Genomic DNA, 15,407 nt, shown 5'->3' with positions numbered 1-15,407 from the left:
TTGAAGAATGCAAGGGTGAAAGAGAAAATGTTCACTTTTCACATTAACTATTGAATTGAATAGGTCTCTGTCTGTATTTATTTGACATCCTACCGGAAACACAACACTTTTGGTGTGTGTTAATTTCGTATTCGTCTTGACAGCACCAGCTTTTATTTATAAAAACTTCACATAAAATCCAATAAATTCAGACCAGATTCAGGGAATATTGTGCCCTTAGCTCTTAACTGTTTCATCTCCGTTGTGTTCTGTGAATGCATGCTCAAACTATAACAAACAAATCTTGCACATTAACTTAACTCACCTAACAATGGGATGAACTTAAAACAACCAAAACTTTTACAAGAATGATAATAAAACATCCCATTTGTTGCTGCATATCATTGGATAATGGACGAGGTGGTGTCCTGATGAACAATTGGCGCTTTCTCACTTTGCATTTCTCCAGCTTGTTCATTATTTGCTTATATTAGGACTCTGGAGCATCAGTGAGTATATATACGCTTCTCTCGGGGTTTTTAGCAGCAGGATTGGTTTCCCCCTTCACTTTCTTTGTTACCGGCCATAAAAAGATGGTGCAGTCTTTTAAGTCACGGTGCTTTTTATTGGATCGCCAGTGCATTTAGTTCTATTTACTACTATCAACATGGCAGATGTATCCAGGCAATAGCATTTATCACCATCACACAAGCTGAATGAAAGATGCAAGAAGAGGAATAGATGTACAGCAATGCTACATAGAGACCATACGAGTAAACTTTCAGCTTAAATCATACATATTATATATACATTTGATCTTTTATTGAACTAAATCTGGGAGTTAATGCTCACAGCCATCGGCTGACTGCTTGACTTTCGCCTCAGGTAAAGATTTTGCTCCGATGACTAAAGCACATAAGCGCCCTGAACGCGGCGTGGAGACAGTTACTGCATGTGATCCTCCCTCCTTTCCAAACTCTTTCCCTGTAAACTGGCCAATAAAGCAAAAAATTACAAAACTAATAATAAAAACTTAATTTATTGAGTGTTTTATTTCATTCCGTTTAACAACTCGAAGGTCTCTTGAGATAAACAGACAGAATGAGAAACAGAAAAATGGTGCACGCCATGCTGGATAGCCAGATGGCAGCTATGAAGGGTTAATGTGGATGGACATAAAATAAATTTCACAAATATCGCATAGAGCAAATAAAGCAAATATAAATGTCACGCGGGGAAAGAAGAGGGCCGTCTATTAAAAGCTTCCAAATTACTTAATGAGAAACTTCCTCACTATTATTACTGCTGACGTTTTACTTTTTATTTGCAAATGATACAACTGTGTATCAGAATGAATGTGTGTATGTACAGAAGGAGAGCAAGTCCCAACTTCATGCCCGGTTCTTATTTTGTTTTGTATCTGACGATGAAGACTCTGTGATCTTGTGTTTGAACTTGAACAAACAGTGGATATAGAACAGGTCTGAGAGAATAAATAATAATGCAGCTTAAAAACTTCATGGGCCTGATTTTTTTCCAACTGGTAAACAAACTGTACAGAGGATCTAAGCGAGATGTGAAGCTGTGAAGGGCCCATGGAAATCTCCATCCCAACTAATCCATTCAAACCATGTGACATCAGTTCTGAAGTAGACCTTGGATTGTATTAGACTAAATCCTATTTGCTAATTCCCGCAACTCTCTAGTGTGTGTCTAGACATTAGGTTTGTGCAAAGTATTCAAAGTACAACATCTCTTTTTGTGATGAGGGGTCTTCACTGAAAGCATTAACAAATCTGCTTCTATTTGTGAGCTGACACACTTATAGTAGTCGGAGTTCTCTGCAGATTTGGTAAAAGAGTCTCGGAATGGGGGCACGGCTACAGCAGCGGAGTGGAGAGTAAATCATGAATGGAATAATTTGCTGGATAAATGGACCTGGGCACAAGCAGCCATTACAAGTCTAACTTAATACTGCAACCAATAAAAAGCAGCGCTGAGGAGTTTAGGTAATGCAGATTTGTGTATTTTAAGGAATCGTGACTGCGCAAAGACACATTTGACACAAACTGTATATCCACATCAGCAGTTTAGGAATGAGTAATGAATCATTTTAACATTAATTTTATTACTGTAATTCAACTTAACTTAAGCTTAATAGGATGGAAATTCATCAGCACCCTAAGTGTACCACATTCTAATCAAGAAACATGTTCATCTCAATTTCTCACAAAACCAGGGAAGTAATGAAAGAGAATAAATTAAACATAATGAGGTATTTGGCTGCTTACACATGAGAAGCGTTAAGTTTGCTGGTCCGCCAGGTCTTTGCTATGGGGCTGAGAGGTGCCAACACTCAATCCCAAAGTACATCCATGACTGTATGTGATCTCAGTATACAAGCAACAACAGAGAAGCTCATGAACAGTACAGAGCAGCTGCGCAGCACCAAAGTAAAAGACAAATAAACCCATAAGGTGTGGATTTTATTCAGGCGACTACATCACTGTGTCTGCCCTATGAGACATCTTACACTTTTCATAAAGCACACGCACACGCTGCAGCAAAGACGTTGACATTCAGTAAGAGTATGGGAGCCTGCCACATTCAGAGCCTCTAATATTCTAGCAGTTGTTTTAGGGAAATGCTCCATGACAGAGATATAATGCTGTGCAGTGCAGCTACGCTCTTGCATGTATTATCCCCCTCGGAGCTATTCTAATTCCACATTTCCTTTCGCTCTTCATCATCCGAGTGCCAGATCTTTTGGACTTACATTAAAGGCAGCCGCACTGTCGCTTATGCAGCAGGAAGGCTGGAGCGGGGTGCAGTTAACTTCATGCAAAAGCGGCGTGTGAGTGACTTTCAGCGTGTAAGGTAAGCCTGTGCACACCGGCATGAACAGGGCCTATGCAAGCACCGACACAGACATGTTTTTTCTTTCAGTCTGTTACATCATTTCATCACCTCTCCATTTTATGATTCTCTCATTCTTTTAATTACATTGGGTAAGTCTTCTTGACATGATCATTTTACACACACATGCACGCACGCACTCGCACACAAACCCACCCACTATGAAACTGTGTGGAAGCTGCTGACTGCCCCCTCTAGTTTCCAGAGGGACATACAGTATATTTGACTGGCCAGAGGACACTTCCTTGGTGATTGAAATAGGGCTGGGTGCTCAGTCATGCATCACCCGGCTTGCTCCCTTACAGGGATATGACACTTTGATTGACCCTCTAAGGTCAGAGCTATTACGATTCTGGGTGGGGTTCGGAGGAAAGGGAAATAAAGAGGAAAGGACAGGGGGGTTCCTTTGAGAGACATTTAGAGTTTGAGGAAGGAAGCATGAGTGAGTGGAGAGATAATGAGGGAGTGACACACACAGAGGAACGAAGAGTGGGGGGCCATTAAACTGAGATAGATTCAAATAATGGGTTAAGGAGTTGGAAAAGAGTGACAGAATTGCGAGCACCTTGAAAGAGCAGCATATATGCAGGGATTTCGGTGCACTTATTACTGAATTGCACGCCTCAGAGGAAAATTAATTCATCAATAACACGACGTGCCATTTTAGTCAAGCAACTCAACTACCAAAGTACACAGAGTGATCCTGAAATTACCATAACAATTGAGCAATTGAAATAATAATGTTTGCCGATCCTTGGAGGCTTCAATTACTGTGCTGTATTTATTTTGTCTGAGTAGAATATGCCAAGCTGTTTCACGATGAATTAACTGGAAATGAGATTTAATGCATGGGGCCTGTGTGACCTCCCAATGAATCTAAATTCCATTTAATCGAAAGGGGAGCCCTGGGAGTTGCCACAGGAGACAAATATATGCTCATCTCCAGAAGATGCTTATTCATCACGATAATTATCTCCACGCTTCAATTAATGTGACAATGTTATTTGCATGTGCTGCCATTTCGCACACCTGTTTGTCACTGGGTCTGGGGAAAATGGAGAGAAAGTAATGGATGTCGTGTCGTGATAAATACGTCTTTCATGTGACGCTGAGAGACGCCTGACAAGCACGATGTCTAATCAGTAAGAGATTATTAAAAATGTCCCTAATTTGCTGTGTCGAATGTGAAGGGAGCTTTTGAAATGCATTTGTTTCAGAATGCATCTGTCACTTTGTCAGGCATCGCACCAGGAGAACTACAGGGTATTTCAGCAAAGACTCTATTTTCAAAGGCAATTCTAGCTTTGAATAATGTACGCTTTTCCAAAATGACTTTCTGTTACTGCTCCAGCTCAGAGACTTTTTAAAATCTAAATTATTACTCAGTATGCTCTTTGTAAAGGAACAAACCTCTGCCAGGTTTGAAGCAGTATAAAGCTGTCTTTTAAGTGTGGCTAATTATTTCACAGACACGACCACACTACCAATGTGCCACGGCCATCAACTACACTGAGAAACTGATAAAAGAAGAATAAAAACTCTGACTGCACCAAACTAGGGAAGAGATACATGACATATTCAAATTCACTGCAGCGTGCTCAAACTTCCTGCGACAGTGTGTGTGCGAGTGTATAGCGGACACATATCACTATTCATATTTATGCCAGGACATCTGCTGTATGAAGAGGTGTTAACTGTACTTTGTGTACAAGAGGTTACATCCAGGTTACTTCAGTGTAATACAAGTCACGTGATGACATCACTCATATCTCTCATCTCCACATCTCCCACATCTCATTTACGTATCTTTAGAGAGCTACCATCAACAAAGTAGACACAATTTAATATGAGTTTCTTGTAAATTCAATTGGTATGGTTGACAATTACGACAATACACACACACACACACACACACACACACACACACACACACACACACACACACACACACACACACACACACACACACACACACACACACACACACACACACACACACACACACAAATTCACTAACAGTGACATTTGAACATTCATTAACTATCATTTAATATTTTGTCACATATGCAATTAAAAAGACGCAATGACGCAATGACGCTTCTAGGAAATGAGAAGGTTACAGTTTAGGTACATAAACAAAAAAGACAATCAGTGACAAATACAGAAACTATGATGTGTAAAACAAGAAGATCCAAGTGCAATAATTAAATGCAAATACAATGAAAGGCAGCAAAGTGCCAAGTGCCACAAGGAACACAATGTACACAATGTGATATACAGGGAAACATAATAGATATAAAAGAACAGCTGCTTCCACTAGATAAATATATAGATAAATGCTGCTGTAAAAACTTGTTATCCATCCATGCATCCACTCACTTCTTTTAATGACCACAAAGCACTTTTAACATCCAGTTTAAGATATTTGAGTATTTGATAATGGAGACACATTGGAGATGGAGTCATTCATTGATTGTTGGAGTAGACCGTTCAATCCAATTTCATTTTCTTTACAAAATATAAAAAACGGCCCATTTAAACACATGCAGACTGCATTTTAAGAGATGGGCCTACATAGTATTTCTGTGTGTCAGGTGTATTCGTCGCCATGACAGAGAATTTACATTCTAATAGTTTTCTACTCTACTATTTGAGAACTGCTACAAGGACTATTTGAACTCAAAGAGAACATACATCTATGAAGCTAAAATCTAAATGCAAATGATCCCGCATGTTTTTTCCTCAGAATATGGATCATCTGTATCCACTACATATTGCGTTTGAAGACATACACTCAAGTGTGTATGCTTGAGTATGTTTGCAATGGTTTTTATCCATGCAAGGGCTTTGAAGAGGGCACGGAACAATCATACTACAACCATTCCTTCCTCAGAACAGACTGTTAAAAGCCAATTTTCGTACCATTTCAGCATATAAAAAACTAAATATGTTGGTAATACACCTTCGGAGAATTGATATTGCCGCCCTACTTAAGAATTCTGGTCAGACCCTTGCATGCAATAATGAGTCTCATATTGAGCCCCACACAATCTCTGTATCAATCATCTGTGATCACATTTCTGTACGGCCTACTGTAATTTTCCCTTGACAGTCTGTTTATTGGCTGTTGCGAGAGAAATATCAAGCATGTTAAGAATCATGTGGAACCAGAAATGCTGTTTACTGCCCACCTGCACAGTCAAGCCATTTTTGGTGTTTGACGGTATCAAAATATGTTTGGTCTCTGCTTTCTTATTTCTACCTTTTTGAGTCAAATTCAATCTTAACTGTCTCAAGCAAGAGGGATAATATTTGTGATTCTGCGTCAGGGGGGAATTTGACTCTAAGAACGCTGACCTGAGCGGCAGCAAAATGTCTGGGAAAGAATCATTCCTGTATCTTAGACTCATAAAAAAAGAATGAGGCCATCTTGAGGAATAGTTCAAAAGACCTCTACCATTTTGTCTACAAGTTCCAAGGACATGGTTGCAGATGTTAACTCTGTCAATAGGAGGTTTACTTATGTGTCACTAATATCTAAGAAGAGATCAAGGATGTCTGCACATGTGTACTAATCCAGAGTCATTTTCTGTGTGCCTGTTCCTTGCCGTTGTTACATTTAGATGAAGGAAACGTCCCAAGGGGCTGGGTAAGTGTTGTGGACTAACCCTGTTTTTGTTCTTCTTCGGCTTTGTAAGTGAACAAGTTAGTGCAGTAGAACGTTTTATCTATTTAATGTGTTTGCAAGGAGGTCATGTGTGGGCGTCTTCATGTGTAGAATTTCCCCCGCTAAGTAAAAGAGCACAATAGAACCAAAGCAGGACTTACCAAGGCTGAACTCCACACGAGGAAGCTTGTGTGTCCAAAAAACGCCTGAAAGAGAGGAAGAAGAGTTGAGAAATAAGTGAGGAAGAGGGGATAAAGGGAAAGAAGCAGAACATTTCAGAATGCATTGGAATTCTTGAATTTTCACTTGATTAGATGCTTTGGGAATTTGTTTTACTTTTGTTTTTACAAATATGACAATGGGAACTTAATTACACACTTTGAGTGGCGTAAAAACAATGTGCTCAATCTAGGAGAATGCTTTAAGGTGAATACATTATTATAAAAAGATTTTTTATGCATCTTTACACCCATTTCCTCATTTACATGTCAGTGGTGCCATTCATTAAACGCAGTTTCAGTGTGGCGGTATAAAATCTGGTGACTGAATTTGGCTCAATAAATGTGAAAGATCAGCCAAATAAGCGGATTAATCACTTTATATAAATAAAAAACTTTGTTCTGATTTTGCTCGCATTTTAGTGGCACATATTTTCTTCCTCGATTCCCAACCTCTGCACTCTGGATCTCACACACACACACACACACACACACACACACACACACACACACAAACACAAACACAAACACACACCACACTCATGCTGTGCCGGGACTAAAATGCAGTGAACTAAAGCAAAGAAAATAGCTTGTGTGAATTCCATGTGTTTTGGCATCAAAGAAAGCAACATACAACGTGGGTCTTAAATATGTAGCAGCTCATTAACGCAACAGTTTTCAGATGGCAGTCTTAAGTATCTGTTGTCTCCAGGCCTTGATGATGAGCAAAGGGCTGCCTGCTTGTATCATCTGTCATGAGCACTGTTTCTCCCTCATCACCTTCCTAATACAACACACAGCCATAGAAAATGCCACAGTGATGATGGAGGCGCCCTAAACCTCTGAGTGGTTCTCCTCTTCCCAGGGTGTGTGGCCACAATTGGGCTCTCCAAGCCTCATCAAGCCCACTAATGGGCCGTGGATGTTCGATGCTTACTGGGCCACACAACTTTTCGGTAATAGGCAGTCATTTTCTATAATAATAGAATAATCCTTCATAAAGCCTAAAAAGGATTTCCTTCTATTTATGAAAAGTTACACATATAATTACTCCAGTTATTTTACGTCCATGACAGCTTTTAACTGAAGGCACGTCAGCTTTACTCATAAAGCTCTGCCTCAAAATCCCTGTATCACAAGACGTGTGATAGCATACAGACTAATTCTATACGATACATCTACAGATGCTCAATGAAGAAAAGGAAAAACGACAAGGAAAAAATTTAATTAAGTAGAAATGCACTGTGAGAAATGCTGCATTTGTCTTTATTTTCGTATAATAAAAGAATGCTTCTGCTTGAGTGCTTTAAGAACAAAGGCACAGGTATGGGGGTGGGGAGTGCTGGAGGCTTATATGGTGGATGCCCCCCCCACCCACACAAACATCACTCGTAATGAAACCACACACACACACACACACACACACACACACACACACACACACACACACACACACACACACACACACACACACACACACACACACACACACACACACACACACACACACGGATGAGCAACAGATGGACCACTCGCGCACATATTTATGCACGATACAGACAGCAAACAATGGCGGCTATATTTCTCAGCTATCAGTTGGTGGAGTCTGTTTTACATTTTGCATTAGTATGACGTGATTATATCTTCCGTCCGACTTGGACCCGACCTTCAACACATACAGTAAATCTTGTGTAATTGAACAGTTTCAGACAAATTCCACCTGCTGATCCCGAGGAATAGAGGGCAGGATTGAGTGTGTGTCACACCCTCATTATCTCTCCAATAAATTTACATTCTACAATGTCCGGTTCAGAAGTTATGGGCAAAAATTCACTGCTGTTGTCATATTGCCCCCATTCAGGTCGACTGCAGGTTCTTTTCTTTCTTTTTTTACATTAGGTGTGAGTGCAAAATTTGGTGACAACAGAGTAATTTATTCCTGACATCCAGCACTTTTTGGTGGTAAAATGGTAAAGAATATAAAGAAACAAAGATATTTTTTATGCAGCTTGGCCAAGAATTTCTACATGGGAAATTGGATTTGATCTTAAATTGCAGGAGGTTTGGGAAACATTTATACTGACAGGGAATCTGCTCAAAATGGACGTGGCCTGTATGAAATGATGCAGATAGAATAAAAAAAAGTACTTATAGTTCAAAATTTTCAACATCAGCGCCACAGAAATCTATAGTAAATGTCCGGACAGACAGACATACATACAGCAGTAATTACAACAAACTCGCTCAAATGTGCGCAGATGTAACAAATCTGAAAGAGACCCCCACCACCACCCCACTACAATGTAAAGCTACAACTGAAAAGATCCATTAGATTCTCTGAGGTAAACAACAAAACCTGCGATTCTCCAAAGGCAAAACATTGGCCTAAATACAGCAAAATCGTTAAGAGCTTCCTACCATAGCATGCTAATGCTTAATCTCCAGAAAACATCCTTACCAATGATAAATCCCCATGGGTGGTGTAACGGTGCAGAAAGTGATTTTCCTCTAACACCACAGATTTGTCCTGACGTCTAACTGTCCTGTAGGCATAATATGAGTTTTGTTCAAAGTGGATTTTTTTCGTTATTTTAAATGTATTCTTTTGTTTACATTCATTGCAAACTAATACAACAGACAGAGATTGCTAATGAACCACAAACATAGTAAATCATGCAAATCATTAGCATTACCCGGTGTCCTCTTGAGAATTTATCACAAGCTGTAATCACTTGTCAAGCTGGGCTACATTTAAATAAACACACTTGTGCAAACTTGGTGTAATAGCTGCCGCGCACACACAAGTACAGTAAATGTCTAATTAAGGGAGTACACATGCCGACGCACGTGAGCATGTAAACACACACACACCCAGGCCAATTATGTGTGTGTATTAAATTTAATGTCTGTTGTCTGGGTTTCATGTAGCTCTCATCATGATCCCATTCCTCAGGGGTCTTGTCTCCTCGTGTTGTTGCCACTAAGGCTTCCCTGTGAGTGCTGATGAAACTTTCATGAACCTGGCTGGCATGTTGGGTGGTGGCATCCGAGAGCCCTTTAGTTAGCTCACCTGAGACACTGTCAGTTTCTGTCTCTGGTGCTGTGCTTTCATAAGGGAGCGTCACTTGAGATACCTAGTTAGTTTGGAGGACACCATCTGTGCTCTTATCTGTACTGGAGAGCAGTTGAAAACATTGAAAACACAAGTAAATAAGTAGTGCTGAAGTGTTGAGCTTGGCCTGAGTCTGCTATGAGCTGGCAATCGGCTCCTGTGTACTTTGTATCAAATAGAACGTTAAGGACATAAAAATGTCTTGCATGGCTCAACATACATTGATTCAATTCTATTTTGATGTTGTTTGCGCAGAGCAAAGCTGATTGTCTTTTACATTTTCTATTTCTTCTCTACTTCCCTCTGGCCATAACTGATCTATATATTGCATTTGACTAGTTGCATCATCGGCGAGGGTGCGGCGGTCAGAGCTCGACTTCATGTTTTGGTTCAATCATTCCTTCATTCCCTCTGTTGTTGTGTGCTTCATCTGCTGTTGGAGCAGACATCTAAACTCTGCCTCCTCAAATAAACAGAGAAAATTCTCCATCTGCCTTCCCGCTTTGATTTTGAGGATGGATGCAGAGTCTCCTTTTCTGTGTACATTTGCCTTCTTTTATATCCCTAAATAAAGTATAGCCACTGTCAGCTCCTCTCTCCGTCGATTGTACGCCTCTGTCACCCACCGCCACCTCAACTCAGCAGGGAGTGGCACGCAATGTACTAGGACAAGTTCACAGGCCTGTTTCAGTACGCCGGCGCCTTTAAACAGGTAGGATAAATCAGGTTGCATGTTTGGGACAAATTCTAAAATTGACTATTCCCTGTTTAACAACCTCTAACTAAACTATGCATTTTATACAGTAAATGCAAAGTTGGACAAAGTATGGTTGAGCCTGGGGGACAGAACACCTGTTATGCACACTGTGACAGTATTCAAGTCTACAAGCATGGCATGTCATTATCCCCTTGGGAGAAACAGGCTGACGAACACAAATACAGAAAGTCTTATTACAATAATTACCCATTAACAAGGTGGAGAGGTCAACCACCTGTACTGTCCATCTCAATCACATCTCCTTTAGCATACGAAGTGCCATTGGTGACGCAGCGCCAACGTGTGGATAAGTATGTGGCCAAAAGTGACACAGGTGTGGTTTTTATAATCGATATCTGCTAGCATTATGAATATGGTAATGAGCTCAGCACGGCGGCAGGCTGCAGGCAGGAAGGCAGGCAGGCAGGCAGGCAGGCAGACAGCACATGCAGATATAAGTCCCACAGGGCCCAAAGCAAATGAGGTGTGCCCGTCCGCAATACTGCAGTTTCATCTGGCTCTAGAAATAACAGCGCAGCCCCACTGTACCTCCAATCTATCTCCCTCCCCCAGCCTCCGTCTGCGGGTGGTATCAGGTGGGAAAAGTCATGCTGAAGGGAAAGAGGGGAGGGTCATTTATTAAGAAGCGAGCAGACTAGGTGATTTCTCTGGGATGACAAAGTTAATTAATGTACAGGGACTTAAATTGTCTGTCTTGCAGATGATCATTTAACCCTCTTCCCTTCTCGCTGCCCTGCCTCCTTACCCAGTGTACATTGACTAACTCGTAGTATCCAGGAGACGCGGTGGGGTAGGGAGGGGGTGGAAGTGGCGTGGAAGGGGGGAGGAAGGAGAAGCCAGAGATTTCACAAGGGATTGCCACTTATTCCTGACTCCACAAAAAATAATTGTGGAAAAGCTCCAAAATGCTGCCCATCGCTTCTCCTGGAAGGGGCCGAAGAAAATCTTATTCTGACACAAAACCTGCACAGGACATAGTGTGCGTTCCTAATGATTCCTGTTTATCCGCCTCATGAATAGATATTGCATGTAAGAGCCCAAGCCTCAGACACAATCCTGTTTATTTTCAGACTATTATTCATCACAGACTATGATGAGAAGACATTAATAATTCACTTATGTCTCTGGCTCACCATTTGAGTTGATATTATATTGGGGATTAAGTTGGCCGTGTCTCTCTACTACAACTACTATCCGCCACCACACTTAACACACTGTCTCATTCCTTTTACTGCTTTCTCTATGTCCCGTCGTTCAAAGCGCCCTAAACAACACCACGCTTCCTTTACGGTGATTCAATCATCCTCCAGCATAGAAAAACACACTTCTAACTAAACTGATGTTTGCACACACCCATTAGGAAAAGTGGTACTGAATGGGAGAGTGAGTTATTGTCACATTACTGCCCTGGGAGATTGAGAGGGGACAGATGGTTTTGTTGCCAGCATTTAATGAAGTGTTGTGAATCAGCTGGGTGTGCTGAGGAAGTCTCGTCTGCCACATGGATGAGATATAGGGTGCACAGGGTTAACCGGGGCGAGTCAGGTGTCTTACTTCGCTATAGTTGTGTGAGTGAGGTCGGAATCCCTCAGCAATGTGGCACATAAATCTGACCTGCACTGTTTACAAATGCTCCTATAAACATTTTTTTGTTTCAAATCATCAATAATTTCCCCGCTTTACGGTATTGACTTTGTAAAATGCTAATTCAGTCCCGACCTAATCAGCACCGAGCAGCCCGGAGTTTGCTCCCACTTTTTTCTCCTGTCAAAAAGAAGGAGGTAAACTATCTCACCTTGCGACTGATAATGTGGGGTTGTCAACTTGTCTTTCGTGCCAAACATGGTAATTATGTGCTTTGCTTTTGTCTCTACGGACGCTTTGGGAAAACAAAGCAGAGGTACAGAGGGGTCTCACCGTTATACTCCCACACCTGTCAGATGTCGCCAGCAAACTGTTGACTGGAGGGAACCAATAACTGGGGTTCACCATTGGGCCAAATGTGTAAGCGTGCAAGCATGTGTGTGTGACTGCGAGTGTGTATGGTGTGCCAGTAGTTGTCCTTGTGCATATATTATATATACCTTCAGTGTGTATGTCTGCGTGCACACTGGCGAGTGTTTCTGAGCGCTTACAGGCACAAGCATTGAATCGTGTACCTTCATTCCTCTTTGTGCGGCTCCATTTACTGCTTCCCATGGGGAGGATGAGGGTGTTGAGCTTGCATGCCAATGCAAATGCTACATGCAGTTTCTGTCCTTTAGGTAAGCAAAGCTATTGAACTTGAAGAGCATGCTTTGGCTACACTCATTAGCATTCTCCTGTTGTGATGGGCACTGAGACGTCTAGTTTGCCTCTGCCAATGCTCATTAGTGACAACACTTTGAGGCTGTATGGAATATGACTGCAGTCAAAATACCCATGTACACACAAACGCATCCATGTTCATGTGCACACATGCATGAACAAACCCTATGTATTACCGAGACAAGTCTGAAAGGCATTTTTAAACTTTTCTCTGCACAACCATCAAATTAGTTTTCATATGACTCAAATCAAGGTAATGCAGATTCCTTCAACCAAAATGCAAGGACGCCACAAACTGAAGATTTAATTAGAAATATGTAGTGCGGCACTAATTACACTCTCAGATTAATTCTGCAGAATCCTGGTGTTATTGCTCTAAAACTCCTGCGTGACCTGGCCACAGACATTAAAATTTCAATTAATTTCCAACAAACACCTGTAAACATGATAATGTAATACATAATTAATGTTCTTTACAAAGTATTGCAAAACTATGACCCTCAGGGATGTGTGCATTATCCAGATAATACAATATTAACCACACATGCATTTGAAATGAGTGTTTCCCCCTCCCTGCTGGCCCCACCATGTTCCCTCTCTTTCACACACATGAATAGAAGGGAAGTACACAAAACTAGACATCATTAGGACAAGTATGGAGAGAAATAGTTGAAAAGGGAAAACAAATCAGAACTAATGGCAGATTAAGAGACAGAGAAAGACAACGCAGACAGCTCACCAGCAGCAGTCAGTCCTTCTGGGTTGGCGCTCAGCTCCTTCATATCAACCATGCAGTGTCCCAGGTGTTGGGTGCCGTCCTCCATCTGTCTCGCTCGCCCCTCCGTACTCCCTCCTCCTGTTCCTCCACCTCCTCTCCCACGGATCACCACAGTCCAGTCCAGTTCCCCGGTTCACACGTATCACACACCAATCGGAATTGCTGCCACGGAGATAGCAATCCTCCAACCTTGCTGTCTTGCTGCCTCACAGCGTGCTCTCTGGCAGCATTAAAGATGCCTTTTGGAAACTAATATAGAAGAGAGGGACCTGGTATGGTGGCAGAGAGAGAGAGAGAGAGAGAGAGAGGCAGGGAGGGAGGGAGGGAGGAGTGATGAGGGACTCAGAATCAAATAGAAAGCAGGACAGAATTGATGCTATGTGCGATACACAGTCCTATCCATCAATCTTGAGCTGTCAGTAGCGCACCTAGACCCGGCTGCACAGCACAACACAGCCTGAAAGACAGAACTCTGCTTTCTCTCTCTTTCCTTTGCTCTCTCTTTATCACACAGCCATTCCTGCATCCAGACATGGCAGCAGCGGGGGTCCCTGTGATTTCTGACATCTGGCTCCCTCCTCATCCCCAGCTCCCCACGCTGTCCCTTCTCCTTTTCTACCAGTAAAACAATTAGCTAGCATCTTGACTGCTGAGCTCCACACTGAGAATTCAGCATTGTACGGTGATTATAGAAGTTACATATGGAGAGAGAGAGAGAGAGAGAGAGAGAGACAGAGAGAGAGAGAGAGAGAGAGAGAGAGAGAGAGAGAGAGAGAGAGAGAGCACAGCTGGATTTTCCACATAATGCTTGAGTGCAACCCAGTATGGTAACTCCACTGAAGGGTTCAATCAACAGGTTAAGGGGAAGAAACTGAGGGAGGTAATGGTGAGTCATTAAGAGGAAAAACAGCAGTATTGGACATGCGTGGCTATTGCACATCATCCCAAACATATCTTATCAGCAACTCTGTATAATGTGGAGACACATTAGGAGAATAATGTTCTTCTCCCACTCAGCCTCGCTTCCTCTTTGTCTTTATTCGTTATCCTCACCACCTCTCCACCCACTCATACTGTGAAGGTTATTGTTCGTTATTTGGCCACCAAGGCCACGATGCTACAGTAAGATCCGTATCAAGAATCAATGTTAATTTATACCCTGCTGAATCGAGAGGACAGCGTGGTCAAAGCGGGAAAAAAAGAAGCTCGATAAAGACGCGGTGGGAGCTTCCTTGACACCCGAGAGGTAGAGAATGTCTTGAAAATACATCAGAGATGTAACATCGGACTGAAAATGAAAGAGAAATGACTGATAATATATTGATAAAAATATGAAAGCTGATTACGGCTGCAGCTAACAATTATTTTTTCCACAATTAATCTACAGATTTGTTTTCGATTAGTCGATTAATCTATAGATTATATTTATACGCAATATAACAATCATTTCCCCCAAAATAATAGCAAACTTATCTCATTGATATTTCAATGTTTTCTTCAATTATCTTCTCTTGAAAACAAACGAATGTAACAAACTAGCCACCTTCTGACTGATAATCTCCGTTTTACAATCCAACATATTGCTTATTCAATTCAAGTAAAAGTGATCGAGCGCAATCTGCATTCAACAACAAAAATACATCAGACGCAGG

General features: G+C 41.5%; 1 protein-coding gene across 2 annotated transcripts in view; it reads right to left on the bottom strand.

The window, feature by feature from the left end:
- inpp4b (inositol polyphosphate-4-phosphatase type II B) overlaps positions 1–14,030 on the bottom strand; it is a 104,401-nt gene extending 90,371 nt beyond the window's left edge. Inside the window, exons 1-2 of one of the 2 annotated variants that reach the window (XM_076147813.1) lie at positions 13,717–14,030; positions 6,724–6,768 (exon numbers count right to left, since the gene is read on the bottom strand). In XM_076147813.1, the coding sequence (XP_076003928.1) occupies positions 6,724–6,768; positions 13,717–13,801 (130 nt within the window). In that variant the 5' untranslated portion in view covers positions 13,802–14,030. The remainder of the gene's footprint in view (positions 1–6,723; positions 6,769–13,716) is intronic. The other variant, XM_076147805.1, reaches the window with a different exon arrangement.
- Between the last annotated feature and the right edge of the window lie 1,377 nt (positions 14,031–15,407).

Source organism: Genypterus blacodes, unplaced genomic scaffold (assembly GCF_046128005.1).
Source record: "Genypterus blacodes isolate CSIRO-AG114 ecotype Tasmania unplaced genomic scaffold, CSIRO-AGI_Gbla_v1 ptg000039l_1, whole genome shotgun sequence".
In the NCBI taxonomy this organism is placed as follows: domain Eukaryota; kingdom Metazoa; phylum Chordata; class Actinopteri; order Ophidiiformes; family Ophidiidae; genus Genypterus; species Genypterus blacodes.
The sequence above is the reverse complement of the archived record's forward strand: the minus strand, read 5'-3'. Positions and strand labels throughout refer to the sequence as shown.